General features: G+C 41.5%; 1 protein-coding gene across 12 annotated transcripts in view; it reads left to right on the top strand.

Moving 5' to 3' along the window:
- The window catches only part of SYTL4 (synaptotagmin like 4), a 55828-nt gene that overhangs the window by 31099 nt on the left and 3475 nt on the right, over nucleotides 1-21254 (top strand). For all 12 annotated transcript variants that reach the window (XM_055376552.2, XM_055376544.1, XM_055376549.1 and 9 more), the window contains 11 exons: nucleotides 8032-8133; nucleotides 8603-8678; nucleotides 9072-9162; nucleotides 9278-9381; nucleotides 10781-10879; nucleotides 11986-12164; nucleotides 12450-12552; nucleotides 13080-13241; nucleotides 17879-17987; nucleotides 19802-19901; nucleotides 20615-20823. In XM_055376552.2, coding sequence (XP_055232527.1) covers nucleotides 8032-8133; nucleotides 8603-8678; nucleotides 9072-9162; nucleotides 9278-9381; nucleotides 10781-10879; nucleotides 11986-12164; nucleotides 12450-12552; nucleotides 13080-13241; nucleotides 17879-17987; nucleotides 19802-19901; nucleotides 20615-20823 — 1334 coding nt within the window. The remainder of the gene's footprint in view (nucleotides 1-8031; nucleotides 8134-8602; nucleotides 8679-9071; nucleotides 9163-9277; nucleotides 9382-10780; nucleotides 10880-11985; nucleotides 12165-12449; nucleotides 12553-13079; nucleotides 13242-17878; nucleotides 17988-19801; nucleotides 19902-20614; nucleotides 20824-21254) is intronic.

Below are 21254 nucleotides of genomic sequence, written 5' to 3'. Positions count from 1 at the left end.
TTTCATATTTTTAGTAGAGACGGGGTTTCACCATGTTGGCCAGACTGGTCTTGAACTCCTGACTTCAAGTGATCCACCTGCCTTGGTCTCCCAAAATGTTGGGATTACAGGTGTGAGTCACCATGCCTGGCCTGTTTTCATTTTTCTAAGGTAGATACTTTGGAGTTAGCCGTCATTTTAAAAATCTGCCTGTTTCAATATTTAACATTATCAGTGGGCGCTTTGCTGTGAAAGAGGAAGCAGTTAGCTTTCTTACACTTCCCCCCGGTTATTTTCTTCTATCCCCACTATTTGTTACTCAAATTATTTTTCCTTTGTCAGGGTTTATAATATTTACATTCTCTTATATAACCATAAACCATCTGTTTGTTTTATCTGTTTGTTTCCTTTTAGTTTTATACTTAAAAGGATTGTATGCTTACAACCAGGCCTTATACCACAACTTCTCTATTTCTGATTTATTTCTTGGTTTTCTGGATTTCATCATTGAGGAGGTCCTTCAAGAAGAGCTTGCAGGTGCTATATTTATTGTATTCTTACATGTTAAGAATGTCTGCCAGGTGCCTTTATACTTGAATGGTATCTTGGCGGGATATTATATTCTTGGGCCACATTTTCTTTCCCTCAGAATGTTGTAGACATTGTTCCATTGTCTTCTTCCATTGAATGTAACTGCGAAGAAGTCTGAGGACATCTTGGCCCTTGTCTTTCTTTCTTATGGATGAGAGAGAGAGAGAGAGAGAGAGAAAGAGAAAGAGAGAGAGAGAGAGAGAGAAAGAGAAAGAGAGAGAGATTGGACTTGCCTGCAAATTTTCTTTTCTTTTTCTTGAAGTTTAGTAATTTAAGGGCTGGGCACAGTGGCTCACTCCTGTAATCCCAGCACTTTGGGAGGCCAAGGTGGGCGGATCACAAGGTCAGGAGATCGAGACCATCCTGGCTAACACGGTGAAACCCCGTCTCTACTAAAAATACAAAAAAATTAGCCGGGCGTGGTGGCGGGTGCCTGTAGTCCCAGCTGCTGGGGAGACTGAGGCAGGAGAATGGCGTGAACCCAGGAGGCGGAGCTTGCACTGAGCCAAGATTGCTCCACTGCACTCCAGCCTGGGCGACAGAGCAAGACTCCGTCTCAAAAAATAAAAAATAAAAAAGAAGTTTAGTAATTTAACAAGGTTGTAACTCAATGGTGATCATTCTGTATCATTTTTCCCTATATGTGATATATCCTTGATGAGTTCTTTCTTCATTGCTGGAAAATTTTTCTGTATCGTATTTCTGAACTCTTTTTCTTTCTGTTTTATTAGTTAAGTTCTCCACCTCAGAGATACTGGATTTTCTTATCCTCTATTTTTGTCATTTTCTTTTACTAGCGAATGGAATAGGAAAAATGGTGAAAGCAATTAACTGTGATTAGCCCAACCCATTCTTCTATGCTATTAATTTGGTTTTCAGTTTATTTCCCTCCCCTACCCCTTTTCCCCTCCCTTCCTTACTTTTTGCTGCTTCTAATTTAATTATTTGAGTAAATTATCTTATTTAGGTTTTGATTTGTTCTTTGCTCTAATCTTCTTTCTCTCATTTTATCATCTTGTATTTGAATTCTTGCACTTTATTGAATTTATATTATTAGTTCCCCTGTAGTGTAAAGCACTCACATGAAACCTACTTGTTTTCCTAGGGTTAAATTCTTCTCCAGACTCGGTTCTTCATCCATCTTGCAAGTTGTTTTCATTTCTCTCCACTTCATGGCTATTTATATATCTGCCAGACTATTATTTCATTTTACTGAACTTTAATATGGGAAGTTTTGTCTGTATCTTTTGTTTCCTCTGATACAGCATATGTGAGTTCTTCTCACCTTAACTTGAAACAATTTATCTTTTCCCCATTCCCAGCTATACTTTAGTTTAAGGACTGAATATTGCTTTTTATATTTCTTTCCTTGTAACCTGAAGGGGTAGGTGCAGAAGGCAACTTGGAGTCCTGAGTTTTGGTCTCATGAAATTCTCTTAAATGTCCTGGTTCAGGGCTTACCTGTCCCAGATCTGGGTTAATCCCCTAGCTCATACCAGTGCCCTGGGAGATGACATTTTGCATCAGTCTTGTCTGTCTCTGTTGAGGTTCTACAGTGGTACCTGGGGCTATAAATCTTGAGGACTTCTGTTTTTCTTGACTACTCACTCACTTAATCTGCAAATTGCTACATTGGAAAGGATTAGTTAAGGAGCTTTGCTGAATTAAATCTTCTGTTTTCTTAGGTGCGATTTTTGAAATCTGTGACTTGAGGCTTTATTTTTGACTCATTTGGTTGTGGCGGTGAGTTTTTAGCTTTTGTATGGTGTGTGTGTGGTTTTTTTTTCCCCCTAACTTTCACTCACCCAAAGGGAAATGACTTTCTCATGTTTCATATGATTGTTGAAAAACAGCATAGAAATGTATAAAGTAAGTCCTCCAGTAACCTCACTGCTTCTTCCCCAGATAATTATCGTTAATAGTTGTGAATAGTTTTGGCATATGGACTACCAAACTGTCTAAATATACATATATGGGTTGGGTTCCTAAGTTTTTAATTTCTTTTTCTTTAAAGGATGATACTATATACATGTTAAGTGAAAAAAAGTGAAAGAAAAAGAACTTTAAAAACTCAATAATACAGACAATCCCATAGAAAATGCACAAAAAATTTGAACAGACATTTCACCAAAGACAATATAGAGATGTCAGATAAGCACATGAAAAGATGCTCAACATCTTTAGTCATTAAATAAATTTGACCTAAAAATCACAATAAGATACTACTACATACCCATTAGAATGACTAAAATTAAAAAGACTGACCATGCCAATTGTTGGTGAGGATGTAAAACAACTGGATTTAAAAAAAATTTCTTTTCTACATTTCCTCCTTGCTATTATAAACAACTAGCATTCTTATACACTGCTGGTGGGAATGTACAATGGCATAGCTACTTTGAAAAGCAGTTTAGCAGTATTTTAAAAAGTTCATTGTGCACCTACCTTGTGATTAAGTCATTTCATTCCTGGGTACTTACTCAAGAGAAGGGAAAACGTATGTTTGTACAAAGACTTCTACGTGAATGTTCATAGCAGCTTTATTTGTAATAGCCCAACCCTGGAAATAACCCAAATGCTCATCAGCAGGTGAACGGATAAACTGATTTGTTTATACGGTGGAATACTACTCAGCAATGGAAAGAAATGAACTATTGATACACGCAATAACATGAATGAATCTCAAAATAATCATGCTGAGTGAAAGAAGCCAAGCAGTAAAGAGTACATACTGTATGGTTCTGTTTGTATAAAAACTAGAAAATACAAACTAGAAAGCAGTGACAGATAGCAGATCAACACTTACAGGAAGGGCAGGAGGGATTAGAAAGGGGCAGGAGGAAACCTTTGGGAGTGAAAGATACGTTCATTAACTTAATTGTGGTGATAGTTTCGCAGATGTCTACATTTGTCAAAATGTCACGTTGCACACTTGAACATGTGCAGCTTATTTATGTCAGTTATTACTCAAAGTGTAAAAGAAAAAAATTGTAGAAAGATATAACATGAACATCTTTCTGTGTCAGCACCAAGGATCTGTTTCATTCTTTTGACATCTGTATGATGTTTCATTGTATATACGGACTGTGATTTTTATCTACACAGCCTTGGGTGGGTGACTCATCTGTTCCAGGTGAGGAGGCCCCCTTTTTTCTTTGTGGATTAAGGATAAGAATGGCTTTTATTTGCTGAACCTGATTAACACATCTGACATCATCAGTCAGAATGTAATTTCTGAAACCTATTGCTTCTGGTTGTCTGTGATCTCTTGTCTCATTGGACCCAGAAGACTCTTATTTATCCTAAACATGAAAACAGATTAAGTGACCATAAATGATCTTTCCCATGAAATTATGGAGCCTCAGAGATAATTTAATTCAACCACCCTATTTTTGCAGAAAAGAAAGCAGGATAAGTGATTTACCTGAGATCATACAGATAGTTAGAGCCCAGGGCTCCCATCTCTTAGTCTATTTTTTACTGCACAGATGTCAAATAATTGCTTTTCTGCCCTTGGGTTGTTTGTATTAGCTGTGGATTGGTATGTATTAATCTTTAGGAAAAAAAGGAAAAACCGCTCTCCATGGACCATTGTTAAAACTACCTCTCTGGAGGAGTGGTTCAGCTTGGGTTTTTTTGGCGGGGGTCGGGGTGGGGACAAAAGGGGAAAAAGGACAATTCTAAAGTAAAAAATGAAATCAAGCCCCCCTGCTATGTCTTGTGCTATACAACTAATACATCTTTCAAGGAATGACTGACATTTCACCTCTTGCAAGTACTAGGATTTCAGCCCTGCTGTCTGTTTTCACAGAACTGTCAAACATCATGTGACAACTTGGAGAGTTTATTCTTTACTGGCTAAGACATTATAGATTTTGGTTACCTCATTCTTTGTGCATCTATTCGTTTGTTTGTTTGACAAATATCTATGAATGCCTACTATGTGCCAGGCATTGTTTTAGACCCTGAGATACACCGGTGAATACAAGGCCTCTTGTTTGTGGGGCTTAGATTTCTGGGGGTGGGAGATAAAAAGATAGTCAAGTAAATGTATGGTATATCAGATGTTGACAGGTGCTGTGGAGAAAATGAAGTAGACCAAAGGTATAGGGAGTGCCAGGAATGAATGTGTGTACATATACTGTTTAGGATAGCCAGGGCAAGTCTTAACAACAGGGTAACGTTTGAGCAAAGATATGAAAAAAATGAGGGAGCAAACCCTTAGGGTATCTGGGGGAAGAGCATGTAGATAGAGAAAGAAGGAGGTATAAAGACCCTAGGGTGAGATTTTGTTTGGCACTTTTGAGTAATCTGAAACTGAGTGAGCAAGGGAGGCTGAGGAAGGAGTTGAGGACAGAGATGGGATGAGAAGCAGATCATGTTAAGACTTTGGTGGCACTTGTAAGCATTCTGTCTTTTACTCCAAGTAAGAAGGATGGCTCTGAGGGGCACAGCCTTATTTTGTCTTCTTTTTAAAAATGGAGGTAAAGTTGACATAACATAAAATCATTTTAATCAGTTTTAAAGTATAAAGTTCTGTGATTGTTAGTACTTTCAGAATGTTGTGAAATTAGATCACCACTATCTAATTTCAGAACATTTTCACCATCCCAAATAGAAACCCGATAGCCATTAAGTAGTCACCTCCATTTACCCCAGCCCCTAATATGCTTTCTTTCTTGATGGATTTGCCTAACCTAGACATTTCATATAAATGCAGTCATGCAATATGTGGCCTTTTGTGTTTGGCTTATTTCAATTAGCATAATGATTTCAAAGTTCATCCATGTTGCAGCATGTATCAGAATTTCATTGTCTTTTATTGATGAATAATACATTATATGAATATACCACATTTCATTTGTCTAGTCATGCATTGATGGACATTTAGGGTGTTTTCATCTTTTGGCTATTAGGAATAATGCTGCTATGAACATTCGTGTAACATTTTTGTGTGGACATATATTGTTTAGTTCTGTTGGGTAGGTACCCAGGAATGGAATTGCTGGGTCATATGATAGTTCTATGCCTGATTTACATTTTAAAAGCTCATTTTGGCTGTTGAGGGAAAGTCAAAGCCAAGGGAAGAAGCAGGATTAGTTAGGAGGCTACTGCAACCATCCAAGAGCTACATGATGGTGGTTTGGACCAGAGTAATGGCAGTGGAGGCAGTGAGAACGGATCAGAGTCTAGGTATACATTGAAGAGGATTTGCTGACAGATTTGATTTGTATTGTGAGAAAAAGAGGAGTAACCGATGATTCTTAGCGTTTTTGACTTGAGAAATGAAAGGGAATTGCCATTTGATGAGACAGAGCGAAGAGCAGTTTTGGGGGAAGATTAGGGCTTTGGTTTTGGGCTTGCTGTGTTTGAGACATCCACGTGGAGACATTGAGTAGGCCATTGGAAAAACAAGTCTGGAGTTTGAGTAAGAGATAAATTTGAGGCCGGGCATGATGGCTCACGCCTGTAATCCCAACACTTTGGGAGGCTGAGGCGGATGGATCACCTGAGGTCAGGAGCTCAAGACCAGCCTGGCCAACATGGTGAAAACCTGTCTCTACTAAAAATAAAAAAATTAGCCAGCCATGGTGGCACAAACCTGTAATCCCAGCTACTCAAGAGGCTGAGGCAGGAGATCGCTTGAACCCAGGAGGTGGAGGTTGTAGTGAGCCGAGATTGTGCCACTGCACTCCAGCCTGGGTGACAGAGACTCCATCTCAAAATACATAAAAAATAAAAATAAATATATTTGAGTTATTAGTTTATTGAGGATATTTAAAGCCATGAGACTAGATGAGATCATTTAGGGATAATTCTAGATAGAGAGGAGGAGCAGCCCGAGGAAGAAGTTTGGACATAATCTAAATATTAGAGGTCTACGGGAGGAGGAAGGACTAGCAAAGGAGACTGAGAAGCAGCAGCCAGTGAGGTTGGAGGAGGAAACCAGGAGAGTGTGGTGTCCGGGGAGCCAAGGGAAGTTATTTGAGATATTTGAGGAAGAATGGATTTTTTTCCCCCTTTTCCTGCTGCTCTCACTAATTCTTTGAGGTAAGGGGCCGAGGAACCGTATCCTTCCCTTGAAAGATGAGAACTGGTATTTTGAATGCCCAGAGTCATCCTTCATTAAGGCGATTAAGCTAAAAAAAAGAATTCTGATCACCTGAATACTGTCTTCTAGACATACTGCTTATTTATGGATATATCTCAGTCCCACTGAGGGCATTTATTCAATAATTCAGTCAATAAAAATACTTGAGTGCATACTCTATGCTAGTCTCTCTTCAAGGCACTGAGAACACATCAGTAAATAAGATATGTGGTCACTGATCTTATGGAACTTTGTCGAATGGAGGAGAAAGACATTAAATAATTTGTTTAAATTATTGAACCAATTAAATAATTTGTTTAAAATACATAGTTACATATGTGGTGACTGTTACTAGGAAATCAGGATGCTATGGGAGCGCAGAGGAAGGTTACTAATCGAGACTTAGGGTGGGGGCATGGCCAGAGAGATCTGGAGGAATTGACATATAAGGAGAGACCTGAAGCAGGAGTAGATTGAGGCAGGTGAAGAAAAGTGGCCATTGTGAAAAGAATATCTTAGGCAGATAAAAGAGGGAAGATGGAGAGCTTCAGGATATTCAGAGAAACAAAATAACTTTGTCTTTCTAAAATATAAAGCTTGAAGGAGGAGTAGGGGGTGAAAAATGAGACTGGAGAGGGTAAGCAGGGGCCAAATCATGAGGATTTCTTGCCATGCTAAGGAGTTTCAGCTAAATCCCAACAGCAATGGGGAACCACTGAAGAGTTTTAAAAGTATACTGAGGGCCAGGTGCGGTGACTCACGCCTGTAATCCCAGCACTTTGGGAGGCCGAGGCAGGCGGATCACAAGGTCAGGAGATCGAGACCATCCTGGCTAACACGGTGAAACCCCATCTCTACTAAAAATACAAAGAAATTAGCCGGGCATGGTGGCGGGCACCTGTAGTCCCAGCTACTCGGGAGGCTGAGGCAGGAGAATGGCATGAACCCAGGAGGCGGAGCTTGCAGTGAGCCAAGATCGCGCCACTGCACTCCAACCTGGGAGACAGAGTGAGACTCCGTCTCAAAAAAAAAAAAGTATATTCAGCTGGGCACCATGGTACATGCCTGTACTCAGCTGGTACACCATGGTACAGCTACTCAGAAGGCTGAGGCAGCAGGGTTGCTTGAGCCTAGGAGTTAGAGACTGTTGTGCACTATGATGGCACCTGTGAATAGCCACAGTACTCCAGCCTGGGCAACATTGCGAGACCTTATTTCTTAATTAATTAATTTATTATATGTTTAAAGTATACTCGTATTTATTTTAGAAAGATCACTCAGGCTACGATTGTGAATGGATTGGAAAGAGGCCTGACTAGAGGCAGGAGAACCTGCTTCCTTTCAATATTGGCTCTTGGTTTTTATTCTAGTGTGCTATTTGAAGTGCCAAAGCTGAAAAGTGGAAAGAGTGCATTGGAAGCTGAGAGTGAGAGTCTGGATAGCTTCACAGCTGACTCGGATAGCACCTCCAGGTGGGGTTCCCCCCATTTCCCTCATCTCCTCTCAACCCAAGTTGTGATTTTGTTCTGCAGCATCAGTGTTCCTGACTTCTGTCCTCAGGAAGTTGAACGAAGTATTTTCTCTGTCCTCACCAGAAGTCTTTTCAGTAGCACGTCTACTGATTTGGCTCTGAGCACAGCTTCCTGGAACATACTGACATCTCTAGTCAATTCCCCCAGTATCTTGGAGTATTCTTCTTAGCCCAGTAGCAACTGATGCTGCTGTCCCTTAAGAATGAGGGTGTGAGTGTTTGTGTTTGTGCAAAGTTGCCTATCTGATCTTCTGCATTCCTTCCAGGTAAATCACATGCGAAGTGTACCTTCTGAATTTGGTTATTATGATGACCCAAGCCATTGGCTCTCCTTCCATAGAGCTTTGATCCCTGGGTAGAAGGGGAAGGGTAGGAGGTGACTTAGTTATAATTTCTGAATCTACCTCCAGGAGAGACTCTCTGGATAAATCTGGCCTCTTTCCAGAATGGAAGAAGATGTCTGCTCCCAAATCTCAAGTAGAAAAGGTAAGCTTCAGGTTATTGAGCCACCTTCCTCCCCTCCCTTCCTTCCCTTTCTCCTTTACCTCCTGTCTCCCTCCGTCTTTCCCTCCCTCCCTCCCCCTCACTCTTCTCTTCCTCTTTCTTCCCTCCCTCCCTCCATTCTCTTAGGCAGAATTTAAATCAGGAATTTCAACTAAACAAATTTCAGTTCAAATTCACTTGGGAGCATTTCTGAAGTTTTGTTTGAAATGTGTGAGAAAATAGGTTTTGTACTATTTCTAGGCATTTAATCTTTCCTTTAAGTTTGTCATAGTTTAGCGAAAATCTGAGCCTTATTCTTAAGACTGTCCTTCCTTACTCACTCCTTCTACCTATCCATCTGTTCTTTTCCATTTTCTTGCCCTTGTTCCTTCCTAGGAAACTCAGCCTGGAGGTCAAAATGTGGTATTTGTGGATGAGGGTGAGATGATATTTAAGAAGAACACCAGAAAAATCCTCAGGCCTTCAGGTAACTGGTTTCCCTTACTGGTCTTTCGGGACTGAAGTTCTGAGTACCCTTGATGGGCTCTTGGTATGGAGAAGAATAGGTCTCTTTGATTTGGCTTTTTTGGTCTTCCCCTCAGAGTACACTAAATCTGTGATAGATCTTCGCCCAGAAGATGTGGTACATGAAAGTGGCTCCTTGGGAGACAGAAGCAAATCCGTCCCAGGCCTCAATGTGGATATGGTAGGTGCCCTTATATTTTACTTGGTCACTATATGAAATTTTACTTATCTGGAGTTGGCTTTAGTACCTGATATTCTCAGTCAACCTATTTAATTCTTTAAGGAAAGGCAACATGAAACTTGATACCCCCAAGTTTCTAAAGTAAATCTGGTTCCTGATTTGCTTAAAGGAAAGGACTGTCTTTGCTATCTCTTTTTTTTTTTTTTTTGGAGACGGAGTTTCGCTCTTGTTTCTCAGGCTGGAGTGCAATGGCATGATCTCGGCTCACTGCAACCTCCGCCTCCTGGGTTCAAGCAATTCTCCTGCCTCAGCCTCCTGAGTAGCTGGGATTACAGGTGTGCGCCACCATGCCCGGGTAATTTTTTATATTTTTAGTAGAGATGGGGTTTCACCATGTTGGCCAGGCTGGTCGCAAACTCCTGACCTCAGGTGATCCACCTGCCTCGGCCTCCCAATTTTTTTTTTTTTTTAAGAGACAGCATCTCACTCTGTTGCCCAGACTGGAGTGTAGTGGTACAATTATAGCTCAGTGCCACCTTGAACTCCTGAGCTCAAGCTGTCCTCCCACCTCAGCCTCCTGAGTAGCTGGGACTATAGGCATGAACCATCATACCCAGCTAATTTTTTTTTTTTTTTGAGAGACGGGAGTCTCACTGTATTTCCCAGCCTGGTCTCGAACTCCTAGGCTCAAGTGATCCGCCCGCCTCTGCCTCCCAAAGTGCTGGAATTACAGGCGTGAGCCATCACGCCTGACCATCTCTTTTATTTTCTAATAAATTGCTGGATATATGGCTGGGGCTCAAATAAATACGTCTTTTGATTAAAATGTAAAGAGGGTTGGGGAAAGTCAAATGGAAAAGAGTTATAGCTTCTATGAAAAACATTAAATATTCTTATCTTATTCTTTTGAGATATGAGAAGGATGGTTGGAATAGAGCTGGAAACCCTGAAATGGGAAGACATGTAAAAAGAAGGATATGAGGCCAGGCATGGTGGCTCATGCCTGTAATCTCAGCACTTTGGGAGGCCGAGGCAGGCGGATCACCTGAGATCAGGAGTTCGAGACCAGCCTGGCCATCATGGAGAAACCCCATCTCTACTAAAAATACAAAAATTAGCCGGGTGTGGTGGCGGGTGCCTGTAATCCCAGCTACTCTGGAGGCTGAAGCAGGAGAATTGCTTGAACCCAGGAGGCAGAGGTTGTGGTGAGCTGAGATTGCACCATTGCCCTCCAGCCTGGGCAACAAGAGTGAGACTCCGTCTCAAAAAAAAAAAAAAAGAAGTATGTGTGCGTACACATACACATGGCAACTTGGAGCTTTAAAGGAAAGATATTAGTCTTTGAAGCTAAAGAAAAGTCTTTCTTTTATTAACTCTGAATTTATATTTATTGTTCCAGGAAGAGGAAGAAGAAGAAGAAGAAGAAGACATTGACCACCTAGTGAAGTTACATCGCCAGAAGCTAGCCAGAAGCAGCATGCAAAGTGGCTCCTCCATGGTAAGTTCTATTAGATCTGTGGTTACAGGCATGTTGGGGTACTAGGAAGAAAAGAAGCACCTCCCTAGAGCAGATTCGGGACCTGGGGAAACCATCCTAGTCACTCTTTTCAGGTAAGTAAGGTCATTTGTTTGTTCCTATCCTCAATTTAGACTATAAGTGCTTAGTGTACATCTAGGTGACTTCCTGAGCCCCCACCTGGAGATTATTACATTACAGCTTGGGACATTTTTCATCACAGCTTTGTGAACAATAACCTTAACTTATCCTCTAAAGGGGTACCCAGGCTATGAAGTGAGCAAGATCAGATTTCTTCATCATAGCCCATTCCAAATTCTCAACATTAAAAGAAAGTGAGTGTCATGAGAGGGGCTCTGGCAGGGTTAATCGACATCAGGGTATGGTTAACAAGCAATAATACCAGTCAGGATAATGAATTTAAAGGGAACATTTAAGAATCAGGGCCTGGTTCTGTCATAAGCATGAAGATTGATATTTAGGGAAACAGGAACAAGGGTGAACAGAATTTGTTCACACTCACACACAGGAAGAGAATGTCAGCTCGCATGACCGATTACTACCAGAAAGGAAGGTGCCTTTTCACTTCTGGTGGGGTTTCCTCCCTCCCACTCACTCCCAGTTCTGGCCAAATCTCTTTTCTCTGTAGGCCCTGATAAGACATAAGGTGGATAAGAGAAACCCACAGATAATTAAGGCACCTTGTTTTAGTTAGTAACTAACCCCCTTCTAGCTGGTGTTTTAGTGTATATAACACATTCCCCAGATGGACTTAACTGCACCTTGCCTCTGCTCCCTGCCCACCTCCTGGGGCAGATGAAAATGAACACTAAAATTTGTAAAAGGAGGAGAGGAAGAGAAGCTAAGAGGCTAGGTGAGCCATGAGCTGATTCATTCACCTGAACAATTTTGAGTGCTGGTAGTTCTCTCTTACTCTCTGGGTCAAGGAATGTCAGCAGCACTGGCTTATTGCAGGGGCTTCTGAAACTTCTGTTCAGTGACTGTGGTTTTATCATGAGGGAAGATGTGAGCAATGCGGGCGGGGGGAGTGTGCCTTCCCCAGATGTTCGTGGGTGCTTTATCTTCAGAGTACGATCGGCAGCATGATGAGCATCTACAGTGAAGCTGGTGATTTCGGGAACATCTTTGTGACTGGCAGGATTGCCTTTTCCCTGAAGTATGAGCAGCAAACCCAGAGTCTGGTTGTCCATGTGAAGGAGTGCCATCAGCTGGCCTATGCTGATGAAGCCAAGAAGCGCTCTAACCCGTGAGTGCTTCTGGAACCTGACTGATGCTCTGAGACCAGAGACCAGACCCCGGCATCTGTGCGGGCACTCTTGAACAGAGCTTATCTGTTTCTGGGGGAGCAGGGAGGTGTAATGTGGGAAAAGAACCAGGATTGGGAAAAAGCAAGAATGGCATGTCTAAGAGGGCTTGAGGTGACATTTTTGACATCACATGTCACCATGGCATATTTATATGGAGAGGAGGAAAGGGAAAAGCAGGCTTGAGAAAGGCCAGCAAATTACTCAGTGCTGTCTTTGGTTTCTAGATATGTGAAGACTTACCTTCTGCCTGACAAGTCCCGCCAAGGAAAAAGAAAAACCAGCATCAAGCGGGACACTATTAATCCACTATATGATGAGACACTGAGGGTAAGTATCTAGACCTCAAGGGTAGCAGAACTCATTCTGTCTTGTGCCCTAAGCTGTAGCTATTCCTCTGCAACATGACCAGGTGACACGGGCTTCAGTGGGCCATGTCTGTGTCTGAGGATACACTGGGTATCTGTTCACATCCTGATCTCCCAGTGAAGAGAACAAAGGTGATCTGCCTTTCCTGGATTGTTGTGAAGTTGGAGATTCACATGGCCACAAATCTCATGTAAAAAAGACATTTGAGATAAGGAGTCTCCTTGGCAGTTCTTTTTGGACAATCCAGTGTTATCTCATCCACTTAAGAAAAAATGAATTTTCCAGGTCCTCCTATGGAATATGGTAGGTTTTTATAAAATGAGTTAAGTTGAGGCTTTGAGTGAGGAAACTCAAAGTGCTCAGGGAACATAAAGTAATTTGGTATTCAGGACTAGTGACTTCAGGAATGGTTGCTCGGGTTTTGGAATAATCTTGCCTGAAGAATTACCCTTAACTAATCATCTTGGGCTTTTACTTTCCCTTCACAGTATGAGATCCCAGAATCTCTCCTGGCCCAGAGGACCCTGCAGTTCTCAGTTTGGCATCATGGTCGTTTTGGCAGAAACACTTTCCTTGGAGAGGCAGAGATCCAGATGGATTCCTGGAAGCTTGATAAGAAACTGGATCATTGCCTCCCTTTACATGGAAAGGTAGTCTGCTTTAACAACTCCTGCAGTTTGGATCTGAGGTAGAATTGTCTGCAGTAGCCTCTGCTGGTCTGTGTTGGTAGCGTCTTTGAATGTAGTCTTCTCTGGAGTTCTAGTGCCCCCTGCTGGTGTTTCTGAGTTTGACAGCAATTTCAGAGGCATTTGTGTATCAAGTGTGAGTTCTGTGCAAACCAGGCAAAGTGTGAAGCCATGGTTTTGCTTTGAAAAAATTTTCATATGTGTACCAAACTTTGTCTCCTAACCTTCCAGAATCTGGGTGTATCCTAACATCCTAACTCGCACCTCTTCTCCGAGCTAACCTTCTGTGTATATCCTAATCTGTACCCTTTTGCCAAGCCACTGCTTTACTTCCAAGTGGGAAGTAAAGCAATTCATGGAGCTCCAATTGCTATGCTCTTGGTTACAGAGGCCAGGGAAATATTACTTTGGAGATGGCACCTCGGGCCACAGTGTAGCAGTATGGCATAATCATGCCAGGGATCTGAGTGCAGACCTGTATTGGAATCCTGGTTCTGTCACTTGCCAACTAGATGAGTCACTTAACTTACAAAATAATGTAGGGAAATCATCTGGCTAAGAAGAAATAGCTAAAACAGAGGACTTATTCAGCAACTTCTTGATTATCAGAACTACACAATGACATGACAAAGTTCATCTTATTTTTTTTACACTAGCGTTTTAAATGTGGGATGGTTTTACATGGTCCATAGACTTTGGGAAGTTAGATGAGAAACTAGTCATGGTGGCTGCCTCTAGGAATGGAGACTGAGGTAGAAGGAATATTTAGTTTTCTCTATATCCCCTTTTTAAGCATTTGAACTTTTTACCATATTAAGAAAATTAAGCAAAAATGGACTTATGTACACATGATTCAAAATTAAAACAACATAAAGTATATTAAAAGGAAAGTAGGTTCCATTCCTTAGAAATAACCAGTGTTAACACTACTTGTGTATCCTTCTAGAAATTTTTTATGGCTAGGTATGGTGGCTCACGCCTGTAATCCCAGCACATTGGGAGGCGGAGGCAGGCAGATCACCTGAGGTCAGGAGTTCGAGACCAGCCTGACCAACATGGTGAAACCCCGTCTCTACTAAATACAAAAAAATTAGCTGGGCATGGTGGCGCAAGCCTGTAATCCCAGCTACTTGGGAGGCTGAGGCAGGAGAATTGCTTGAACCCATGAGGCGGAGGTTGCAGTGAGCCGAGATTGCGCCTTTGCACTCCAGCCTGGGCAAAAGAGTGAAACTCTGTCTCAAAAAAAAAAAAAGAAAGAAAGAAATTTTGTATTAAGCAGCACAGATATGCATCCATGTATTTATATGTATTTTTTTCTTTTTTTACACAAATGGGTTCACATGGACCTCATTGTACACATTTTTTTTTTTCATTTATCATGGGCATCCTTTTGTGCCATCACTTACAGGTCTATCTCATTTTAATTGCTGCTGCATAGTATTTTTTCATATGCCTGTATTATAATTTATTTACCATTCCCCCACTAATAGGCCTTTAAGTTGTTTGAATTCTTTTTTGCTCTTAAAACTATGCTGTAATATATCTTGGTCTTCTTTTGTGAATGTAACTGTCAGAGAAATTCCTGTTGGTGGAATTGCTGAGTGAAAGGAAATATAAATCCAATATTTTGATAGCTGTTGCCCTTGCAAAAAAAAAATAGTGACAACATTAAATTTGTCCCTTTTAAATACTAATAAAAACAGGAATTTGTTCAATAGCACAGTAGGATGACTATAGTCAACAAAAATATGTGTATTTCAAAATAGCTAGAAGATTTGAAATGTTTCCAGTGCAAAAAAATGATAAATGTTCAAAATGATGGATGTAACAAAATATCACATGTACCCCATAAATATATACAAATATTATACATCAATAAAAAGGAAAGAAATTATTACCAAAGTATAACATATTATTACAAATTTAGAATTTCTTAACCATTTGGCACCCAAGTCATTCTCTACGGTCAATATAATTATATTGGAAATGTCACTGTAAACCATCATGAACTACTGCCAATAAAACTTTTATATAAAGAGAAGAAACCACATTAACATGGAGGTCTTTGCTCTTTGTAAATATTTGGAGCCAGAATAAAAATGTGCTACTAAAACAAATATGCCAGTTTCTAGCTAATGCTAAACTCCAATTTTTAAGAGTCCACTGAAGTTCACAGAACTTTTCTAAAAATAGTTTTCTAGAAATTAATAAATTGTGTAGACATTTTATAAACAACAGAAAGACCATTCCCATATTATATATCGATTTTAACTTCTACATTTGTTGTTTCTGGTTTTGTTTTTGTTTTTTGTTTTTTCCCTAGCAATCCATTTGCTCCTATTCAGTTTTCCCTTGCCTGCATCTACCTCCTGATTCTTTTGTCTCTCTCACATATATTAAACTGTGTGTTCTGGGTATGTGGTATGTTGATCCAAACTTATGGGGATTATGCCTTCCTAGCATTGGTAAGGACCTAAGTTAGAGGAACCCCAATTAACACAGGCAAGGCCAAGTGCAGTGGCTCCTGCTTGTAATCCCAGCACTTTGGGAGGCTGAGGTGGGTGGATCGCTTCAGCTCAGGAGTTCTGGACCAGCCTGGGCAACATGGCAAAACCCCACCTCTACAAAAATTAGCTGGGTGTGGTGGTGTGCGCCTGTAGTCCCAGCTACTCGGGAGGCTGACGCTGGAGAATCACTTGAGCTTGGGAGGCAGAGGTTGCGGTGAGCTGAGATTGCGCCATTGCATTCTAGCCTGCCTGGGCTCTGGGAATGAAACCCTGTCTCAAAAAAAAAAAAAAAAAAAAATACAGGCAGGTGAAAGGGCACCTCTAGTCTGCACCAGCTCATGCTCTGGATACTAAAGCACAAGGAACAAAGTCATGCTGAGAGAGCCAATCGAGTGAAGCAGTTCTGCCAATCAAAGCCAAAGACAATAGGCCACCTGCTGCTCATCTCAGACATTCATTCCTTCACTCTTACCTTCATTCAGTAAATATTTGTGGAGCACCTACTATGTGCCAGATACTTTGCTAAGTGTTGGGCATACTAGGATGAACAAAAATAGGCTTGATTTCTGTCTCTTGGCACTTCGGCTGCAGTGTTAGAGACAGACATTGATCAAAGATAACTTAAATGCAAAATTTATAATTGTGGCATATCCAAATTCGTGTAACAGAGTTTCACCTAGCCCTCAAATCTTTGCAAGCCCTCCTTTTTTCTTTTTTTGGGGGGAGGGACAGGGTCTGGCTCTGTCGCCCAGGCTGGAGTGCGGTGGTGCGATCTTGGCTCACTGCAACCTCCGCCTCCTGGGTTCAAGTGATTCTCATGCCTCAGCCTCCCAAGTAGCTGGGATTATAGGCCCACAACACCCCGTCGGCTGATTTCTGTGTTTTTTGTGGAGACAAGGTTTTGCTGTGTTGCCCAGACTGGTCTCGAACTCCTGGACTCAAGCATTTGCCCACCTCAGCCTCCCAAAATGCTGGGATTACAAATGTGAGCCACTGCGCCTGACTGAAAGCCCTCTTTTTTTTTCCCCCGCAAGCCTTCTTTTTAAAAATACCTTGTAAAAATACTTTGTATTTTTAAAAACCATACAAATGATATATACTATTCTCATTAAAAGGACACTAAATGTTAATATAGAGTAAAAAAGGGAAAGTTGTCTTTCATTTCCCTATTCTGTTCCCCTCCCTAGAGGAAACGAGGATAAGTTTGTTCGTATCCTGGGTTTTTCTATGCAGTGTAGTATAATGTTTAAAAGCATGGACTCTGGAACCAGTCTGTCTGAATTTGAATCCTAGCTCTGCCAATTACTAACTGTGTGACCTTGGGCAAGTTACTTAGCTTCTCTGTTCCTCTCTTCCATCAGTTGTAAAATGGAGATAATAGTACCTATCTCATAGAGACAGTCATCAAACAAAATGATACACCTAAAGTACTTATAACAGTGCCTAGCACATAGTAAGGGCTAACATAAGTGATAATGGCAATCGTTATTTACATACATTTATATTCACATGTACAACTATGAATATATTTTAATATAAGTGGAACATTTTTCTGCATCTTGCTTTGTTGACTTAACCCTATGTCTTGGATATCTTTCCATGTCAGCATGTACAGATTCACTGAATTCTTTTTTGATGACTGCATGCCATATGCCATACAAGGACACTACAATTATTCATTTAACTCTTTCTATAGTGATTGACATTTAGGTCATTTCCACTTTTTGGCTATTACTAACAATGCTGGTAGCAAGATTCTCTGTCATGCTGTCAGTCCTTCGTGAGTTTGTATGGCAACCTTGCTTGAAGATCTTTGAGAGTATTTGGAATCTAGTAACTATGCCCCCAAAGTGGCATAATAGTGGGTATTGCAGAAGACTTTTTGTTGGTTCTGCCCTATTTCCTTCTAAAGAAACTGCCATAGAAACCTGTGGCTGCCATGGCCTAGGGACGGTGGATTATATTCATATGAAGAAGGATCCTCTTTTGCCCTGATGCTGTTCTTGGGGGGTAATTTTAGAATTTTTTTCAGAGAGAAGTCCCAACAATTCTTGAGAAGCCCAGCTTGACCTGTTGGGTTTCCCTGTGTTTCAGATCAGTGCTGAGTCCCCGACTGGCTTGCCATCACACAAAGGCGAGTTGGTGGTTTCATTGAAATACATCCCAGCCTCCAAACCCCCTGTTGGAGGTGACCGGAAAAAGAGTGAGTTTTCTTTGGGGTCCTGGATATAGCTTAGTCTTCTGCATAGGATCTGTGCAAGGCCGGTGCTGGCTACTGGCTAGCACTGTTGGAGAGACCAAATTGGGATGCTCCCTGGATCTGCTAGGGAGATTCCTTTACTAAGGAAGCCTCTCTGCATTTTTTCAAACAGAAGGGAATGCCTTAGGGTTGGCATTCTTTTCTTTTTTTAGGCTATTAAATGGACTTGGTCTTGGTCCAGCTGTGGCAAGCTACTAAGAGGGCAGAAGAGAACAGAAACTTTGGGGCTGAGAAGGGTGGCTGGGAGAGGTGGTAAAGTACGAAGGACAGGAAGTTGAAAGCTGGGGAAGAGTAATTCAACATGCCAGCCGCTGTGTTAGTGACTACGGTTGTGTAGATGAGTAAAACATATTTGCTTTCCCTTGAGGAGCTTAAGTTTTTGCAAGAAAGACAGTCATGTGCTAAAAGGACACAGATATAGGAGTGGTGAATTATGTCTGGTTACATTTGGGAGAGCTTTGAAGAAGTAACATTAAAACTGGATCTTAAAACTTTACCAGACAGAAAAGGAGCAGGATGAGGAGAGAAGAGCATTTTCAGAAGAGGGGATAACATGCGCAAAGGTTTTAAAAAGGCATGGTAATGTGGGGTTGTATGTGAGTGTGTCCCTTATTTTAGTGGGACTGGAGTTCTGGTACACTAGATGTGGGTGTGGGGCTGGAGTTGGACATGAGGTGGGAGCCTGACTGAAGAGGGCCTTGAACTTAATGATAAAGAGTTTCACTTGATCCCTTGGCAATGTGTGGCCTAAGTTCTTTGAAAAAATATACCTTTGGCAGAGTCACATCTAGAAGGTTTGGGGGAATCAATGAAATCCCCAATGAGGGTATGTAGCATGACTAGAGAAGAGAGGCAAGTATAGAACCAGAGAGATCAGCAACATTTTAAAGGATGAAGAGAGAAAGAAACACCAGTGAAGTAAAAGGTTATCAGGAGAGAGCTTCAAGAAGAAGGGGCGGAGGTTATCAACAGTATTGAAATACTACAGGGAGGTCAGACCAGATGAGGTCTGAGAAGACATGGCCAATTGGCATTAGATTGCATTTTCAGTGGATCAGTGAAAGCAGAAACCAGATTTCACTAGAAACTAGGCTGAGTGAATGGGCAAAGAAGTAGAGGTGGTAAGTGTGGACTTTTTTTCCTCAGGATAATTGATGGTGAAAGAAAGTAGAGACATGGAGAATAGCTTGAAGAAGAGATAAGGTTAAAGGGAGCTTTTCTTTTAGAAGTACTTTTTCAAAGAGATGAGATTAGTATATATTTAGACTGAGGGGAAGGGACAAGTGGAGAAAGAGATATTTAAATTGGGAGGTGAGGATTGAAATTGATGATGTCTGAAGAGTCCTGTGAAGTAGGGGTGGAATCGAGAACTCAGATGGAGGAGTTCCCTCTTTTTAAAATCATTGAACAAATATCAGGCAACTTTATGTCTCTAAGCCTCAATTTTCTCATGTACAAAATGAGGACAAAAATAGTGTGACTCTCCTAGGGTTGTTTTGAGAATTAAATGCTTAACATGGTATCTGGCACATAGCCAGTTTTCAATAGGCATTTATTAATATTGTGGTTGTTATTAATACAGCGCCTATTGCTTACTGACAGGCACTGTGCTAGGCACTGAGGAGACAGGACAGGCACGGTTCTGTTATGGAGCTCGCTGCCTTTAGGAGCAAGCAAAGAAAGTGCTGCATAAACAAAGCTCAAGATAAATCTAGAGGTGTAAGGGGCTCACTTGCTATGGCTGACATCCCTTACAGGTAAAGGTGGGGAAGGGGGAGAGCTCCAGGTGTGGATCAAAGAAGCCAAGAACTTGACGGCTGCCAAAGCAGGAGGGACTTCAGACAGCTTTGTCAAGGGGTGAGTCCCTAGACCAGCCCCAAACTAACCAGTTTCAGAACAAGAGAGCTAAGAGAAGAATTTAACTTTCTCTGTGGATATTATCCAGTGTGTCTTACCACTCCCGACAACCAAATTTGTTTCTGAAATTAGGTAATGACAAAACCTCCACCACCTTTGCACTGGTCTGGGCTGTAGACTTGACAATCCAAAGAGGAGGGCTGCAGACAGGTTCTGACTTTTGTCTGACTCATGTTCTTAATTAATTCTGGGTGAAAATCTGTGTCTTCTGACTGTCTAGATTTGGGAACTCAGGGCTTTGTTTCCCACAATTTTTAAGCTTTCCCAAAATTACAGATTACCCACTGACTTAATTTATCTAGAAATCATGTTTGGCTAAGCTTATAGATATTACTATTGGTTTTATTTAAAGAGATAAATTGTCTAGTAGAAACAAAGCCAAATATTTAAAACCCATTTTCAGTGGAGCACAGAATAGCCTCACTAATACTATTATATTCATTTTCTCTCTAGGTTAAAGGAATTGAATCAGGTGAATGATCTAGTAGAGGTAGTGGGAACTCTGCTTCAGCAGATTCAAGGAGGGGCGTGTGTAGTAGGATCTGGATGTGGGTTCATCTTCTTGGGCTAGGCCTGTGGTAGGGGAAAGGGGAATTTAGAGAGATAACTGTCCGCTTTGAGTAGGCTGTTGATTACTCCCCGCCCTCTGCCAGATACCTCCTTCCCATGAGGAACAAGGCCGGTAAACGTAAAACTCCTGTGATGAAGAAGACCCTGAATCCTCACTACAACCATACATTTGTCTACAATGGTGTGAGGCTGGAAGATCTACAGCATATGTGCCTGGAACTGACTGTGTGGGACCGGGAGCCCCTGGCCAGCAATGACTTCCTGGGAGGGGTCAGGCTGGGTGTTGGCACTGGTGAGATCCCCTCCCCCATCCTCACTTGTTTGAAGGCTTCTTGTCTATTTTACTCCTATTACCATTCCCGCCCCCCAACACAAAGCTCCTCTGTGATGACAGTTGTCTTCTTTCCTTTCAGTTAACATTCAGCCAATACTTATTGAGTGCCTACTATGTGCCAGGACTAGGGGAAGGCTGAGCTCATGCACTGATATGTGCACAGATAAATGTGACCCTGATTGCCAGGAACTCCATAGTCTTCCCACCAAAAAAATCTACAAACCTACCTATATGTATGTGCCTATACACTCCATCTTCCATGCTGTTAATAATGAAAGAAGGGTCATTGCTAGCAAAAGCCAAGCTCTCTCCAAGTGCTCTGGGCCACCTCCCCCTACCCTTCTCGATGACCTCACTTCTATAATCGTCATCTCTCAGTTTCATCCTCC

This window comes from Gorilla gorilla, chromosome X (assembly GCF_029281585.2).
Source record: "Gorilla gorilla gorilla isolate KB3781 chromosome X, NHGRI_mGorGor1-v2.1_pri, whole genome shotgun sequence".
Classification (NCBI taxonomy): domain Eukaryota; kingdom Metazoa; phylum Chordata; class Mammalia; order Primates; family Hominidae; genus Gorilla; species Gorilla gorilla.
This window is presented reverse-complemented; position numbering and strand designations above follow the sequence as displayed.